This window comes from Myotis daubentonii, chromosome 12 (genome assembly GCF_963259705.1).
Source record: "Myotis daubentonii chromosome 12, mMyoDau2.1, whole genome shotgun sequence".
NCBI lineage: Eukaryota > Metazoa > Chordata > Mammalia > Chiroptera > Vespertilionidae > Myotis > Myotis daubentonii.
In genome coordinates this window covers 6,487,178-6,504,998 of record NC_081851.1, presented here as the reverse complement: position 1 = coordinate 6,504,998, position 17,821 = coordinate 6,487,178, and the positions used below count along the sequence as shown (strand labels likewise).

General features: G+C 52.1%; 1 protein-coding gene across 1 annotated transcript in view; it reads left to right on the top strand.

Annotated features, from left to right (window-relative positions):
- The first annotated feature begins 6,560 nt into the window (after positions 1–6,560).
- The window catches only part of SLC9A2 (solute carrier family 9 member A2), a 125,739-nt gene continuing 114,478 nt past the window's right edge, over positions 6,561–17,821 (top strand). Inside the window, exon 1 of the mRNA XM_059658850.1 lies at positions 6,561–7,406. Coding sequence (XP_059514833.1) covers positions 7,121–7,406 — 286 coding nt within the window. The 5' untranslated portion in view covers positions 6,561–7,120. The remainder of the gene's footprint in view (positions 7,407–17,821) is intronic.

Here is a 17,821-nt window from a genome sequence, read left to right as displayed (position 1 = left end):
AGGGGAGCCATTGTCCTGGGTTCAGTCACCCTGAGTTTGCTACTCGGGGAGGAGTAGGCAGCAGCAGCTCAACCTGGGCTTACCTCTGAGTCCTACTCTGGTGACTCGATTGCCAGCTGCAATCAGACCTCCTGCCTTTATAACGCCCCCCTCTCCCCCCATCACCCCCTGCCCCAGCCAGCCAAGGAGGACTCCAGATTGGGAACCTTCCTTCTCCATTGCTGACGCTCCATCCCACACCAGCCAATCTTCTCTAGGCGAGTGACATTCCACAATTCCCCTCGTCCCGGGTCCTCTGCCCACTCTCTCTCACTGACTTCTCCGAAGTCTCTCGCCTCGAAAGTCCTAGCGCTGGGCCAGAGCCTTCTCAGCCATTTGGCTTTGGGTCCTTCTGCATTGGGGACGCCCCGTCCAAGGGTCACCCCTCATTTCTCATGGTGATTTGTTTAGCAGCAGGGCGCCTGCCCTAAACAGTCCCCTTTGGATCTGTGGTCTGTCACTCACCCTTCCTCTCTCCTGGGCCACGCACACTCCTCTGCACACTCCCGGGGGAGATCATGCCCAACCACCTCATTTTCTTTTGTAACACTGTTTGGCCACAACTTAAACTAGATGGTAAGTCTCAGTGGCCTGAAAATGGCACTTTCCATTTTAACACATGGCACAATTAGATAACTGCTGTCGCTGCAATGGAAAATGGTCAGAGATTCCCTCCGTCCAGGCCTTTTTACCCTCCAGTCCCCATCCTCTCTCTCAGTTCTGCTCTACCCATCAGATCTTTCTCCTTCACACAAAACATCACCCCCTAACACTTCTGATTCTGAATCTACTTTTGACCCAGCAGACCACTGACCTCCATCCCCTTCCCTCACCTGCAGTAGATTCCCAAAACACAGACCTTGTTAACCAGCAGCGACCTTCTCCTTCAGCCCCTGAAAGCCCAAATCCCAAGAACACAAGCTTCAAAACAGCCTTTTCCCACCTAACACTTGCTCTTGGGCCACCCAAAGATTACCTCCCTCAATAGGCTCTTCTGTTCCCACACCCATTCCACCCCTGAGGGAGGCAGCAGGAACTGAGGGGATAGTCCGAGTCCACATCCCACTCTCTATGTCTGACCTCACACAGATTGAGAGGCATCTCAGGTCTTTTCCCACCGACCCGACCACCTTTACTAAGGAATTTAAATACCTGACCCAGTCCTATGACCTGGTCTGGCACAACATCTATATCCTTCTGTCCTCCTCTCTCACTCCAGAGGCGAAGGAGCGCAGCTGGCCAGCCGCTCAGGACCATGGCAAAGCCCTCCATAGACAGGACTCAGTATCCAGCCTGGTTGGCGCTGACAGAGTCCCCTGAACTGACCCGAGATGGGACTATCAGGTTTCTTCCCCAAGGCACCGGCTCTATAGACGTATAATCACCTTTCTCATTACCAGACTCAGAAAGGCTGCCCATAAGGTCGTCAATTATGACAAATTTAATGAAATCACTCAGGGCCTCAACGAAAACCCAGCTCTCTCTTTCTCCCGCCTCACGGAGGCCTTGCAGAAATTTGCCACCTTAGACCCCCACCTCCCCTGAGGGAGCCTTCTTCTGAACACCCTTTGATATCCCAATCAGCCCCCAACACACACCATGAACTTCAAAAGGTGGACAGAGGGCCACAAACCCTTCAAAAAGACCTCGTTAACCTGGCCTTTAACATCTTTAATAATAGAGACGAGAAGACCCAAATCCAAAAACAAAAGTGAGATCAGGCCCAGGCTGAGTCCCAGAAGCGGCTAGCCACCGCCTCATGAACCCCAAACGAAGTGCCGGTCCTCCTAGCGAGGGTAAGTCAGGGCTAAGCCTCCTCCGGCCCATGCTTCAAATGATACCAAAGACTGAAGCGCCCAGGCCCTGACAAGACCCCACAGACTCACATCCCCAGGACAGAGCCTCACACAATGATTGGGGTGACAGGTGAGCCGATCTCCTTTTTAATCGACACTGGGGCCACTCATTCTGCCCTCCCCGAATTCACTGGGACCCTGTCCCCTCCTCAGTCTCTATTATGAGATTGACAAATTAATCTCACAGCCATTAGCCACCTCACCTCTACACTGCATCTTACTAAATTCCCCCATTCGCTCTTTTCTAGTTCTACCTCAATGCCTAGTACATCCCCTCATAAAGCCCAGTTGTCCCAAACCACAGTCCCCTACCTCAGTTTCTCTCACCTCATGAGGCCATTCCTTGGACTGTAAATGCCTGATTTCCTTACCTCCTCCGTGACTGTTCCCTCTTCTGAACAAGAAATATTCTCCTTTCTCAGGCTCGCTGGGTTCTCTCACCTCTGGTTCCCAACTGTAGTCTTCTTGCAAAGCTACTCTATGACACAGCGAAGGGACCACTCAGATGAACCTTTAGATCCCAAGGCTGCATTCTCACCCCGTTAATGCTCTGAAAACTGCTCTGGCCTCGGCGCCTTCTCACCCACCACCCCCCTTCCCAAAGAACAACTTTCTTTACTGCAACACTACTAATGCTTACTTAACAGCCCAGCTACTATCAGAAGCTGAGCTCATTATCCGCCAAACCTTAGCCTGTTATCTCTAAGGAAAAATGTGGCACTTTTAAGTCCAAGTGGCTAGAGGCCTGGGAACAGGCTGCTGGGCCTGCTCTCTCCTCCCCCCCCCCCCCCCCCCGACCTTTTCTCCAGCCTCATATGCCTACACATAATTTTCCAAAGTCTTTGGTAGCTTAAAGGTTTTGGAGCATTGCTGGGTAAAATGATAAACATCTAAATATTTTAAAATGGTCTACAATACTGAAACATTGATTGCTGGACATGTTTTAATTCGCCTGCTCTTAGTTTTTATTACAGAAGGTCTCTTGTACTTTGTTGACTGTGTATTTTCTTGAAAGTAAGGGAGTGGTTAAAGTGTGTTCATAAATGGAAATGCTGGCTGTGTACTTTTTGGCTGGAGCTGGTTATTTGTGAGTGGGTAGAAGGTTTGTGTTGTCCAGTGAGTCAGGACCTGGTCACTCTGACGTCGAAGAGACCCCTTCTCTCCGAGTGAGCTAAAGCAGCCCGCCCAGGCTCTCCCATTGCCTAAGTCGTTATATCTGAGCCCAGACTTTCTTCATTTTCACACTCATCCCCAGTCCTGGACACTAACACTGAAAGCCTCACAAGCCTTGGTATGTAGGAACCTCTCTCTCCTTTTCTCGCCTTCTTAAAGGTCATACACTGCAAAGGACACTGAGTCAGGAATGATCCCGTAATACAGGGAAATAACAGAGCAGACCAGGAGGCCCAGACAGTGGCTCAGGGGAAGCCCCTGTCTCCCCAACTCTCAGCTACACCCCATATAACACCCAAATACACTCCAGAGAACTTCAGTCCCTTTTAGCTCTTGGGACCACTCAGGAAGATCCATGGTTAAAATTTCAGGGAAAATATATCCTTCCCCAGGGACAGGCCCATGATATCTTATGGGCTATTCACAATTCCCTGTTGTAAATGTTTCCCTCCACGTCCCGCATGGTTCAGGGTTCAGGATCTGGAAGAGGAGCCGCACACAAATGAAAGAGAAGAGACAAGAGATAATTTGGAAATATTGGGGTGCCGGGGTCCAGGCTCAGCAGTTCAGGGGTTCCCAAAGGTGTGGACAGAGTCGGCGAATAATGATTTACACAGAGACAGATTCTCTGTGGATCTTCCCTGTGCCTGGCTGAGGCCACAGAGAGAGATGCAGGAGGCAAGCTGAGCCTTTATTTTATAGTCAGAGGTAAACAAGGTAGTGGTTACCATAGTTACACCGTTCTTGTGAGTTTCACTTGTTTTGGCCACTTCCTGCACTTCCCTCAGCCCATTAGCTTCCCAGATAAGATCTGGGGAGCTATAAGGTCAGGCCTAATTATGCTAAGAGGACTGTGCCCTCTAAGCTGGAACTTGTTTGTGACTTTGCTAATAGGTCAGTCCGAGGCTTAACCCTATATCGGCTCCCCACAATTCCCTACTTATAGCATACACTTACAACTCCTAAAACCCCTCATCGCATGTCCTAGCCTAGCCTTCCTACTGCAAGGTATCACCAAACCAGCCCCACTCGTTACTCAGCATCTCCCCAAGGACAGGTAGACCTCCTGCTTTCCCCACTCATCAGTCAAGGGGCCAAATCCCTGGACAAGACTGGCAGATTGACTGCACTCACAGGCCCCCTATTTAAAAAACCAAATATCTCTTAACTCTAGTAGATACCTTCTCAGGCTGGGCAGAAGCATTCCCCTAAAAAAGTCCTCTGAGGGCACACAAGCTCCCATTCAGCATATCTTTCCCAGATTCGGCCTCCCCACCTCACTACAACCAGATAATGGACCTGCTTTCATATCTCAAATAACTCAACAAGTCTCCTTCACTCTGACCATCCAGTGGAACTTATATCCCCTACCAGCCCCAATCTTCAGGCAAGGAAGAAAAGGCAAATTCTTAATTAAGTCCCACCTAACTAATTTAGTTCTTCTTAAAACTAAAGAACCTTAAACTACTCTGGTATCTCTAGCCTATATGCACATCAGGGCAATTCCCTCATGTGCCCTCCTTTCTTAGTCCCTTTGAACTCATGTACGGAAGACCTTTCTTATTCAGAAACTTCCCTTCCACAGAGACTATGTTTGCATTTTAAATCTCATCATACAATTACTGAAGAACATGCTGATCAGATCCTCCCTTGACCTTTTACAGGAGACATCCCCCTACTCCTCCTAAAGGAAACCCATCATAATTCACAGTGCTGAAGGCAAGGCCCTTATCAGGTGCTCTTCACTGCCCCAGTTGCAGCTAAACTCTCAGGGCACACCCCATGGTTCCACCTTCCCAGACTAAACCCATCTCAGGAACACCTCCATCACAGGAGCTGGAGTTCCCTAAGATTACAGCCACCAGGTCCAGCCCACCAGACCTCGCCTTACCCGCATCCCAGAGGAAGAGGATGAATGAGGTGCTCCCTATGTACCCTAATACCCCTGACTTCCCTGAAAGCCCACCTCCTCTCCCAGTACAAATCCTCCTGGTCCTAGCTACTATTGATTGTTTCACTAAAGTTGTAGAATTGGCCTAATTTGCTTACTCTGAATAAAACTTTGCTTTTGTGAGCAATCCCTAAGACATCCTCCACTATTCCATTGAAAAGCACCTGAGAAATAACGGGCTGTTTTCGCACCTCCTCTGGGGGGCGCAGGGGGCTGGAATCCTGGCAGCCTAGGGGCCTGGACCTGAAGCCTCCTGGACCCTGCTGGGCTTGTCAATGTGGTGAGTCTGTATGTTGCTTGCTTGCTTGTTTTTAAACACTTCTGCATCTATAATTCTTCACTAAATGGGCACAATAATTGTATCTCTGGTTTTTTGTGTGTTAATTAACAAAAATACAAGTTCCTTGCACAGATATGCAATTTTTAAAAAAGTAATTATTTCCTTTCTCACAAGGAAATGTTCAGCACGTGTCTTCCGTGGGCATTGCCAGTGAACAGAGAGGCAGCTCGCTGGTTCTTTTTAAGAAGCTGACACATCCTTACCCTGTAATGGCGCTCTTTTGAAACACAGGCGCTTTATGAAATGTTAATTGAGTGCCTGCCCTCTCCCAGAGCCCTCTCCCGTTTCACCTGGCCCTGGCCCCGCGTTACTCTCAAGTCCAAAGAGGACTGTGCCTTCCAGGCTTCTGTTCGGTGGCTCAGTTTTCAAGTGCGCTCTGCTGACAGCTCACGGTGCCCTGCTGGAACTTTGGGGAACACCACACACACACACACACACACACACACACACACACACACACACACTCGCGCACACGCGCGTGCACACACACACCCTGTAAATGCTGAATTGCCAGGGGTTTAATAGCCATATTTTGACACATTAAAACTTTCAGAAAAGAGACAGATTGTCTTGCCTAATCTGAAAGGGAACACTGTTTCAGTGGCTTGAGTCGGCTCTGCGTGTGTGCTCCTTTCCGCTCTTGTGATTCAGACGCCGGGGCTGAGGGCGCAGGCGGTGTCCCCGACGCCCTTGGAAGGGGCTGCGCTGCCGGAGACGCTCTCGGCCAGGAGAACCGCTTCCTCTCCTCCCTCCGCGCCGCAGCCGCCCTGTAATCAGCGCAGCGGGTCAAGCTAGGCTAAGCCGGCAAACCACCGGTTTTCCACGAAATAATTACATTTCTGTGGCTCCCAGACATGCGCACCTCTAACCCTGAAAACAGAAGAAGATGTTTCTATTTCGCGCCGGGGAGGGAGAGGGAAGGGCACGCAGCGTGCAGCCAGCTCCGGTGGGAAGGAGCGCGTTCGGTGGGGGCTGGGGGGCTCGGTGGGGGCGGGGGACCCTGAGTCCCGCGGGAAGTCGAGGAGCAGAAAGTCCTGGACGAGATCCGATGACTCTTGGGGGACGGGGTGGGGGGACAAAGTGAGCCTTTCCCCACCTCCCCCCCGCCACCCCTAAGCTCCGCAGCGGGCTTAGGGCCGCGGCGTGGGGCTGAGGGGTAGCGCCCCCACCTGCGCCGCCCGTCGTCCCCTCTGACCCCGAGACTGAGGCGCCGCCCCCAAGCGCCCTGCGGGCCAGGTGTCCCCTCGGAGAAGCCGGCGCGGGACAGGGCGCCACGCGTGGGTCGCGCCGGCCCCTCCACTGGATGGACGCCCGACGCTGCCTCCGGGGCGGGGACAGCTGCGGCCACCGTGCGCCCGGCGCGGCGACCCCTTCCGCGGCTCGCAGGGTCCGGGGCGGCGGGTCCCGGCGCGCGGTGGCGGCCGGAGGGGGACGCAGCTGCCGCCCCCGCGGCCACCGGGGCCCCGTCGCCCGCGCGCTCGGGCAGGTGCCAGGTGCGCGGTGCCCAGCCGGGCGCCCGCGTCCTCCCGCCCCGCCGCCAGGGCGCCGCGCCCGCCCCGCCCCCGCCCGCGGGCCGCCCGGGGCCGCGCCTGCAGCTGCGGTCGGCGAGCCGGGGCCGGGCACGGGCCGGCGACCGGGGGCGGAGGGCGGGTGAGAGTGGCCGAGGGCTCGCGTGGGGACCGAGCCGGGAGCTGCGGAGATCTGGCCGGCGGCGTCTCAGGGCGCGATGCGCTGAGCGCCGAGGGGCCGCGCGCGGGGCCCATGGAGCCGGCGGGCACCGGGCGGCGCTGGCCGGGGCCGCCCGCGCCGCTGCTGCTCCTGCTGCTCCTGCAGGTGGCGGGGCCCGCGGGCGCCCTGGCCGAGACCCTGCCGGACGCCAGGGCCGTGGGCACCAGCGCCAGCCCGCCCAGCCCCGCGAGCGTGGTGGCTCCGGGGACGACGCCGCTGGAGGAGAGCCGGCTGCCCGTGTTCACCCTGGACTACCCGCACGTGCAGATCCCCTTCGAGATCACCCTGTGGATCCTGCTCGCCTCCCTGGCCAAGATCGGTGAGCGCGCTGGGCCGGGCGGGGGCGAGGCGGGGGGGGGGGGGGGGGGGCTGACCTGTGCCTCGGGGTCCCCTCCCCGCCGACGAGGGCAGGGCGGCCGGTGGGAGAGCTCTGGTCGGGAAGGGCCCGGGAGGAAGTGTCCTGCTCTGGGTCCTTAGTGGGCATCGGCCTGGCAGTAGCCCAAGCAGAAGCCCCCCACTGAGGGATGGCCGCTCGCCTCTGCCTGTTAGCCGGCGCGACCGTCCCCCGCGAGGCCAGACCTGGAGCTGCGGGAGCCGCGGCGCACCCGCCCTGGGGGCGAGGCGCAGGCTGGAGGCTGCACGGGGACAGCCGGATGCTGGAAGGAGACGGCCCCGCACGGCCCCTGCCCGGCGCCTGGCGCGGAGGAGCGGGAGGCAACGCGCACTCTGCTCCCTGCTTCGGGCTGAGGCTTCGACTCCCCAGGAAGCGCTTTGGGGGACAGGCCAGGGCGGCCAGATGCACATTTTAAAATAAGCGACCACTTTCCGAAAGCCTTTGACTCTCATTTGGAAAGCAGACTCAGAATGTCTTCTCTCCCTCCCCTCCGGCAGCTCTGCAATCTTTTGTTACGATTGTGGTGCTTGACATTGTTTTTACTTTATATTTTACTTTTTTGTCTGAAGATATGTCAACCTCTGTCGTGATGATTCCAAAGTTATTAGGTCAGAAGGATGTAAGTGCTCTCAACCGTGTACCCGCACCTGCCGGTGAGGAGCGCTGTGCGGGTGAGGCAGGCTCCATAGGGCCATGGCCTTGCGCCCCCACAGCGTCGGGCCGGTGGGGAGGGCTGGGGCACATGTCAGTGACCCTAACAAGCCAAGTGCTAAGCAGGGTGAGACAGTGAGAAAGGATGGCTGTGTAGGGAGGCAGCAAAGAAGGCTTTCTTCAGGGTTTGCAGGGATGGCCAGGCTGGCCAGTGGAGGGAAGGCCAGGCAGGTGGAGGGGTGACTTGGGGAGGTGAGCGGGAAGGGAACCTTCCCTGTCAGACTGAATTAACTAGATCCTGTTACTGGTGACCACAGGAGGCACCTGCTACTCGATGTTTCGCCATCTTTAATCACCAGTGTTTTATTCCACCTGAGAAATAGGGTGAGCGGGCATGAGGGGCCTGCACATGCACACGAACTCCTCCGTGGTAATACACTCAGGAGCCATCCCGCAGACCACAGCCCGGCAGGAGGGACAGATACTAATACTCCTGTTTGGAGAGGTGAAAACTGGAACTCAGCATTTCCGTGCTGCCCACAGACACACCGAGTGGCGGCCGCACGCGGGCTCTGTTCTCGCCACCAGCCTGCGCAGGAGGGCTGCTCTGTGCCGGTTCCCGTGACGGCTCTCTGCTGCCATTTCTATTCAATTACAACTCTTTCTTCTGCTCTTCACTCCTGGCTATTTTAATCTGATTAATTACACTAATAGCAGCTGCGAGTAGCCACTTAAGTTCATTATGTCTCATCTTCACAACCATCCTGGGAGGCATGATGACCTCGTTTCTCGTTCAAGGGAACTGAGAAATGGAGAGGCCACCTGGCTGGGGGGTGAGCCCGAATCCACCAGGGCTGCCAGTGTCTCGTCTTCTGCCTGTCCTGGAGGCTGGGTTTGTGAAGATTCAAGGAGAATCGATTTGTATAACATCCTCAGGACAGTGCTGGGCGTGCAGTGAACACCAGGGGGGTGGGAGTGGGAGTGGCACCCGCGACGTGGACAAGCCTGGCGCTCCAGCTCCTTGTGGAAGTGCCAGCCAGGCTGCCCCCTGCGTCTCCACTTCTCTCCCAGCATGCCTCCTCCAAAGGCTCTCATTCTGTGGGATGCCTTTTTTTACTCTTTTCCTATCGCGATCTCTTCATCATATGTGACCTTGTCACATTAACTGTGGTATTTATTAAGAGGGGTCTGTGCTGGTGTGTGGCATAGGTGCCTTGAGCTGCCTGCTGGCAGCTTTCTTATGCAGATTTATTTCTGGCCGGCACTGGCCGTTCTCCATTCTCCGGTCCGCTGCCTCCCCCGGATGCCGACCTTCTCTGGCTACTGTTGCCTCTTTCCTTTCTGCATCTGGGTGGCACAGAGTTGGAAGCAAGGACAGATGCTCCTATCTCCCGGCCAGGCCAGGGGGATCTCAGCAAAGAGGGGCCCGAGTGCAGACCGCCAGGGCTGGGGGCCGTGGAGAGCTCTCAGAGCAGAAAGTGGGTTTTGGCCCCCAGAGCTGTCCTTGGGGTCTTGTCTAGACTCTCCCTGTGTGTAGTCCTGCTGCTGCCGCTGCTCTTTTCCTGGGAGACTCGGGGGTGCCCCTAGACTGTGGGACACTTTCCCTGGCCCATTCAGTGGTCATTCAATTTTTATTTTAACTGTTGCAATGAAAAAAAAAACCCTATTATTTTGGGTCATTTATATGTCTTAATTTGCTCATATTTGGGGGGGATGATAAATTGAGCTGTACAGAGGGACATGAGGCTATGAGGTAACAGGAATATTAATTCATGCAAAATGCCATGGTTTCTATTTGTGGCACTTTTATGCCATGTGCCTGGTGTACCTGAACTTACCTGCCACAGAGATCCTGGAGAAATATTACCGGTGATTAAGCTGAACCAGGTTAAACAGGTTGCCCCAGAGGGAAGCTTCTAATGACATTTGTAGGAGGGTCAAAGCACTGTTGCACACATGAAGCTAAGATATTACGTTATGTCAACTATAACTGAAAATTTAAACAAAAATAAAAAATCGTGCCTGATGGTGAGTTCAGAATAGTTTTCTAGTTTGTAACACAATAGAAACCTAGAAAAATTACAATCAGAAATGTTAAATGAGTCAGCTTTTCATTGCTTTACCTGATTATTAGGGAAAATCAACTTTCTAATTATTTGGTTAAAAAATTCTGTAGTAATAAAGCTTCCTAAAATAATGAGGAAGAGGGTGATGAGGGTGTGTATGTATATATGAAGTAGGTCACATAAATAAAAGAACATAGAAAATTTAGTACAGCTTTGAAAAGTTTTTAAAATTTTGGCAAGAAACATCTCCCAATCTGTTCTTCGCTCAATCCTCACACATGTTCTTTCATTTTAAATGTTTGTCTTTTGAGTAAGTTGGGTTTTTTAACAGTAAACATGCCCACTTTGCTTGGTCAGCCCTATACACGGGGTGGAGTCTACAGCCCAGAAAATAGGGGCCAAGAATTCAGAAGAGAAACATTGTCTGGAGTGTGAGGCTGGCCCCTCTGCTGTCTCCTGTGCAGTGGGCAGTGGATCCGTCCTGAGTGGGACAGGCCTGGCCTGCATCTTCCCCCGCTCCCCCCCCCCCCAGGGCTCAGGGCTCCGGCTCCCAGCCGAGGCCCCTTCCTTGTCCTCAGGGCCCCCATGCCCCTCACTTCTCTCCCAGGTGTCAGGCCCCATCCTGCCCTTTTCACTTCCTTTGTCCTTAGGATGCAGCATTTTCCACTTCCTTCCATCCTGTTGTCTTAAAAATCAGATAAACTTGTATTATTATTTTGAGGAATGACGAAACAATTTGGTCCATGACGGTTTCTCCTCTGGGCTCCCTGCTGTCCTGAATTTGAAATATGAAACCAGTTTGCTTAGATAACACCTGCCTGACTTACCCAGACATTGATCTGTGAAGAGAACAAAAGAACGATCCTTGGCCTTTACCTGTTTCTCTTTGTCAGATTTGGTTTTCCTGAGCTCGCCAGCTGGTTGGTGAGAGGAAGCTCATGGTCTCCCCTGTTATTTGACCCACATCTCACTTTGAAGCCTGGTGCTCCTGTGGGCACGCCACACGCTGCTTCCTGCGGACCCTCCTGCCCAGCCTCCCTCTCCGGCTGGCCATGCCCCCTCTTTCTGTCTGCAGGACAGCTCCGCCGCTTCCGGCTCTTTCCAAGGACCAAGTCAGGTGCTTTCTTTAGAATTTTATCGCTGTGCTCTACCACAGGAATCGTTTTGTACCTTTTCAAATAATAGCATATTATTATTATAAAATACGATTTCACACCAAAATGTTACTTTTTATATCAACGTTAACAATTACACTATTATTTGTCACTAATGGGATGTTTTATTTATTTATTTTTTGTAGAATTCTTTCACGTGTCTTGAAGCCCTAAGATGTATACAAAATACCTTTTATATAAATGTATTTGTTTCTGGGAGGGTTGCAAAACTCACCCGTAAAATCAAGTAAATTTGATGGTTTGTATCTGGATAGATTTTCCCAGTGATCGAATTCTAAGTTTTTGTCTTGTAATTTGGGTCTGCTTTGTATTTAACTTCCTCCGATAGGTTTTAACTTATATTAGCAATCCCGGCACAGACCTAGAACATGCTACCAGTTCGTCTGCATTGCTACTTCAGTATCTCCCTTCTCTTCCAGATGGTTTTCTTTTTACTGAAATATGTTCTTGAGTGGATACTTCAGGGACGTCCTTTGAATGATGAATTCCCTCGGTCTTTGTCTAAAAATGTCTTTACTTTGATTATTTTCTTGAATAATTATATAACAGTCCAGGGGTTGGGTAATTATAACTTAGTTGCAAAACATTATTTCATTATTTTCTGCCCCCTTTTGTTGCTAAGGGGAATTGTGTTGCTACTCACTGGTCTTTGGAGTTAATCTGACTTTTCTCTCTGCTTGTACCTAAGACATTTCCTTTGGTTATTGTGCTGTTGCCGTGGTGTGTCTCAGTATGAATTTATTTTATTTTTCTTGCTTGAAATGTGTTGTACTTCCAAGTTTCTTAATGCTGCTCCATGTTTGTTCCAGCTACATATTACTTGCAGTGTGTTTCTACTCTATGATTAACCTACTCACTGGAAATCCATTTCAATTATTTTCACTTAAGCGTCTTTGGTCCTTTTCCAAGTTCGTCTGTAGTTTGTTCATGTTCTTTATTATGTAATTATACGTTTCATTCCTCTTTTCATTATTTTATTTAAACTATTTTACTGTTTAGATCAGTGATGGCGAATCGTTTGAGCTCGGCGTGTCAGCATTTTGAAAAACCCTAACTTAACTCTGGTGCTGTGTCACATATAGGAATTTTTTGATATTTGCAACCAGAGTAAAACAAAGATTTGTATTTTTGATATTTATTTTATATAGTTAAATGCCACTTAACAAAGAAAAATCAACCAAAAAAATGAGTTTGCGTGTCACCTCTGACACACGTGTCATAGGTTTGCCATCACTGGTTTAGATTGTTCTGTGAATTCTAGTTTTTTGGGTTGCTAATTCATATGTTTATCACATCTACTGACTTTCCCTTTTATATATTACTAGAGGCCTGGTGCATGAAAATTTGTGCACTGGGAGGTGGGTCCCTCAGCCCGGCCTGGGTGTTGCAGTCTGGGAGCCCTCAGGGGGTCTGGAGGGAGCAGGCCTAAGCCACAGTCTGGCCTCTATCTGCGGGAGGCGACTGGTGGACCTATCAGGGAACTGCACCACGCCCCTCACCAACCGGTCATTCCACCACTTGGTCTATTTGCATATTAGGCTTTTATTATATAGGACTAGAGGCCTGGTGCACGGATTGTCCCTTGGCCTGGCCTGCAGGGTTTGGGCTGAAACCGGCTCTCCAACATCCCCCGAGGGGTCCCGAATTGAGAAAAGGCAGTTCTCGGGTGACGCACCCTAGAATTGGACTCCCTCCTCTCTGGTTCCGGGTGCTTAACCCAAGAAACACAGCTGCCAAGTCACCGCAGCTCAGCAGCTCCTGCATTGAGTATCTGCCCCCTGGTGGTCATTGCACATCATAACTACTGGTCGGACAATCAAATGGTCGGACGGTCGCCTAGGCTTTTGTATAGAGAGATTTTATAACGTAAATGATAGTGCGCTGGCTTCACAGGGGATGTGCTCCTGGTGGATTCTGTTTCCCTGAAGTGGTGAGCGGTTCTCACACATGGTCTGAGTGTTCTGCTTCCTGGAACCTCCCTGCGTTTAGTATTAGCTTTTTAGTCTGGTTTTCCTATGTGAGGCAAGGATCTTACGTAGTTATGTGGTGTGGACCTGGAGTCTTACACTTCACGGGTGACTTTGCCCATTGCCCGAGACCATAAAGAGTGGATGTGCTTCCTTATTTTCCCTGGCTATTCTATTTGCTTATTTAGGCCAAAGTAGCTCTTTGACACTCAGGAATTTAGGCCGGAGTCCTTCCCTTACTCACTGAAGTCAGATTTCTTGTCCTCGTGTGGGTGCTCAGATGCCAGGTCCCAGCACATGGGCCGGCAGTACCTGCATCTGGAGTTCTGGTTTTATGGTTTGAAAGTCAACCTACATCTCCCACTTTGATTTTTCTCCTTATATCAGGCCTTCCAGGTTGAAAAAAAAAAAAAGTGCTGAGCACGGCTAGCTGTCAGTGCTGCCTGGCTGCAGGGGGCAGAGGCCTCCGTGGTCCACACTGTGGCTCCGTGGCCTTTCCATGGTCTCTAAGAAGTGCTTTCTACCTGTGTTCCAAGCCCACAGGCATGTTCTGCTCACAGAATGTCACCATAGGTTCTCTTTAAGGTAAAAGTCACCTGTACGTTCCTAGTGTTTCTGTCTGCAGGAGCGGAGGTGTGTTTGCCTTTGTGTGTCCTCTATGTTTGGCCGCGCCGGGAAAGGAAATAGCAGCAGCTGACGGAGTGTCGGGAAAGACGCCGGCTAGAGGAGGGAGGCTGTGCGTTAGCAGCCGCTCACGCTCACTTGTGCTCTGGCCCTGGCACGCCTTCGCGCACTGGCTTCGTATTTAATGAGTGGAAGGAGGACTGTAGCTGCTGCTTCTGCTACTATTTCCACAGGGATAACGGGAGAGCCTCCGGAGGGAGGAAACAGGCTCTAACAAAGAGTTTACTCTCAGAGCAAAAGAAACCCAAGCCAAGGCAAACATGTGTTTATTGTGTTAAAGAGATGTGTGGGTGTGGCGTATTGTCATTCCAATGAGACATGCACAATTACAGGCTACTCTCTTGCAATTACATCTTTAAATATAATGAATCATAATTGACGTACTTCCTGGAATAACCCTGCACGTTGTTCATCACGGTGCAAGCCCTTTCCAACCTAGACTGAAACAGCTCTTCCCTTATTGAAGCTGCGTGTGTGTGTCTCTCCGCAGTAATTGCAGAGGCCGGGGCCGCCTCGGAAGGCTCTCCCTGCAGCTGTGCAGGCCATAGCTTTAAATGTGCATTTCATGCCATTGCCTAGTGTTGGCATACCAAGGTCACCTGAGAAAGTAAGAAAAGAAAAATCAAATTCACGATTATATTTATAAATTTCACCTGCAAAGAGACCAGGTGACACATGCCCACCTACATGTGAGAGCCTCTGAAAGGCTTCCCCCCGCCCCGCCCTCCCCCCCCCCCGCGGCCCCCACGGGGAGCCCCCACTGCACTCTGGCAGCGCCGTCCTGTTGGCGAGCTGGTCTGCTAGGCCCAGGAGGAACCTGGGCAGAGCAGGGCCTCCCAGCCGAGCCTTCTCAGTGGCAGGTGGCAATGGAGGGCGGAGATGGTGAGACTGGCTAATCCCCCAGCGTGGTTCATGCAGCAGAATGGTGAGAGCTAACAATGGCAGAGCATTCTCCATGCCAGGTATCTGGCCGAGTGCTTCCTACGCATTATCTCATTTAATCCTCACAGTGGCGCTGGGAGGCAGGCACCATTATTATCCCCAGGTTTAAAAAATAGATGAGGAAACGCTTTCGAGAGCTCCGGGAGCATCCAGGGCACTGCAGCTCTTGAGAGTCGGTGGGTGGGGGGAGGCCGGGGGGGGGGGGGGGCTGCCTCCAGAGAAGAAGGCTGACTCCAGACTCCCATCAGTGGTTGCCCGAGCTCCTGGATGTGTCTTACGTCACCTCTTCCCCGGGATTCGGAGCCTGCTGCCTCGGAGTCTCATGCCGGCCCTCACTGCCTCCGGCCGATGGTCAGCTTTTCCTTGTAAAATCAGACAGTACTGACAGTAACACCCTGCCCACTCCACGGGGTCATGTGCGGACTCACTGCAATACACCTGGAGGCAGCTGCAACCCCAACGTTAAGGTCAGCCTGACCTCGCACCCTGAACCGGGCAGGAGAGAGCCAGGGAGATGTCCTGTGGCCTGACTGGGGGGAGTGGTTGCTGCACTTGAGGCTGGAATCTTTGAACCTTGGTCTAGTCCAGTGGTCGGCAAACTCATTAGTCAACAGAGCCAAATATCAACAGTACGATTGAAATTTCTTTTGGGAGCCAAATTTTTTAAACTTAAACTATATAGGTAGGTACATTGTTATTAACTTAATTAGGGTACTCCTAAGGCTTAGGAAGAGCCGCGCTCAAGGGGCCAAAGAGCCGCATGTGGCTCGCGAGCCACAGTTTGCCGATCACTGCTCTAGTCTTTTCCACCATCCATAACTTTGGGAATGTAGAATTCTAGTGCTTTTTAAATATGTTTATCATGTTAATTCATAGATTATATGTTCAACCCATATAATTTTAATAGGCTAAAGTCCAACCCCAACAGATTTATAGGAGGAAAGATGTCATATCTGTGTTAGTATTGCACCTGCATACACACTTATTGAATTGCACATGTACATATGCACATACAGATACATGTGCACACATGACGTTCATTAGGACGTCGCTCCATGAGGGAGGGGCCTTGTCTGTGTGATTCACTGTCTAGGACAGTGTGGCACATGGTAGGTTCCCCACAAATAACCACTGAGGAAATGAATAAATATCCAGAGACACTTTCTGTTGCATCTCAATTCAATCACGTCACAGTTAAATCACGCACACACCGTGGTTTTCCGGGAAGTCCACGGTTTACATTTGTTATTCTAGCACATGTATGAATAGCGTGCCCTTTCACTCTCAAATATACTATTTGTCTGATAATTTATTTGGTCGCTCTACTTCTAATGTGTATTCTACTATTGCACATACTTCGGTAACTTAAGCTCTGTTGTCTAAAATCTCAACTCTGCCACTGCCTGTGGACTGTGGGTGAGTCGTAAACCCCTCTAACCTCAGTGATTTCATCTGTAAAATGGGACGGCAGTAGTAGCCTCCTCTCAGGTGGCTGAGGACAGAGTCAGTGCACTCAGTAAGCAAGGGTGCTGTTGGCGCTGGGCGGGGCGGAGGACAGGTGTCTGCTGCCTTCGGGAAGCCTGCCCGCCCGGCGTGGTACCGGAGCCCGGCACCAGAGCGGCTGTTCGATCTGTCCTTAGGTTGTCGGGCGGCTCCTGCCTCCTGCTGTGGCTGTGGTGCAAAGGCTTCTCTCTAAGCCACACAGCTTGGTTTCCAATGTTACATCATGTTAAAAATTCATCTGCCAGCTCTCCTGCGCGAGTTCCCGTGGAAAAGGATCCCGGTTTCTGCCCTGGAAACCACAGGGAGCAGCCAGGCAGAATAGTGGGGGCGGCAGAGGGAGCGCGGGCCCCCTTACCCCGCGCACACGCAGCAGGGCCCCAGGCTCCTCACGGGGGGGAGGAGACGCCGCGCTTTTCAGATGATCTGCATGTCCCCTGGCCCTTGCTGTACAAACAGGGCTTCTGTAGGAGTCAGGGAGGAACTGTAAAGCAACTGCTGCTGAAGGAGTTCACTGTGCGGCCGCTGGGCCTCTCCTCCAGGTGGAAGGGAAACAGCACTGAGCGCGGTCTCTTCGCCTCGCTGCCCAGGACGGGGAGGAGACGCCAGGAGGCCCTCCGTCCGTCCGTCCGTCTGTCCCCTGGTCTCGGGGGATTCACTTCGTGCCTCTCGGTCTTCCCGGGAGAATGGCCTCATCCTGTGCGTTCTCTTGTGAGCTGCCTGGCGAGGGGGAGACTCCGCCTGCCTCGGGGTGCTCAGTTTGCGGGATCAGGTAGCATCTCTGCCCGCCTCTCTGCGCCCACCGGCCTCTGCAGCGTCGCTCTGACACTGGCCATTCTTGGTCCCTGTCAGCGGCATGCCCACTGCCCGCCCTCCTCACGCAGAGACCGGAGCTGCGTGCACACTGCCCGCCCTCCTCACGCAGAGACCGGAGCTGCGTGCCCACTGCCCGCCCTCCTCACGCAGAGACCGGAGCTGCGTGCACAGAGGCAAAGCTGCCGAGGTCTAGGATCTCCATCACGCTGTTCGATAGTTTCAGTTGCTTCGCATCTGTCTTCTGCTTTGACTCACAGTTCTTATTTGTTCACTGCTGACATTCACTCAGCGCTCACCGCCCAGGCTCTGCTCAGGAGTGTTCATGGTTTTGCAAAAGGAATTTGGTTCACGTGACAGCTAATTTATGTATTTAATGACTTCACTTCCTCTTCAGGTTTTTGTTGTTTGTTTTTTGTCTTTTTCTTTTCATTTCCAGGGGAGCTGTTACCATTCCTAAGTCTTCTAACAAATGCGTGTAATCGGCAGGCCTCCAGCCCTCCATGTTCCCACTAAATACATTAGTAGGTTTGGTTATTGTT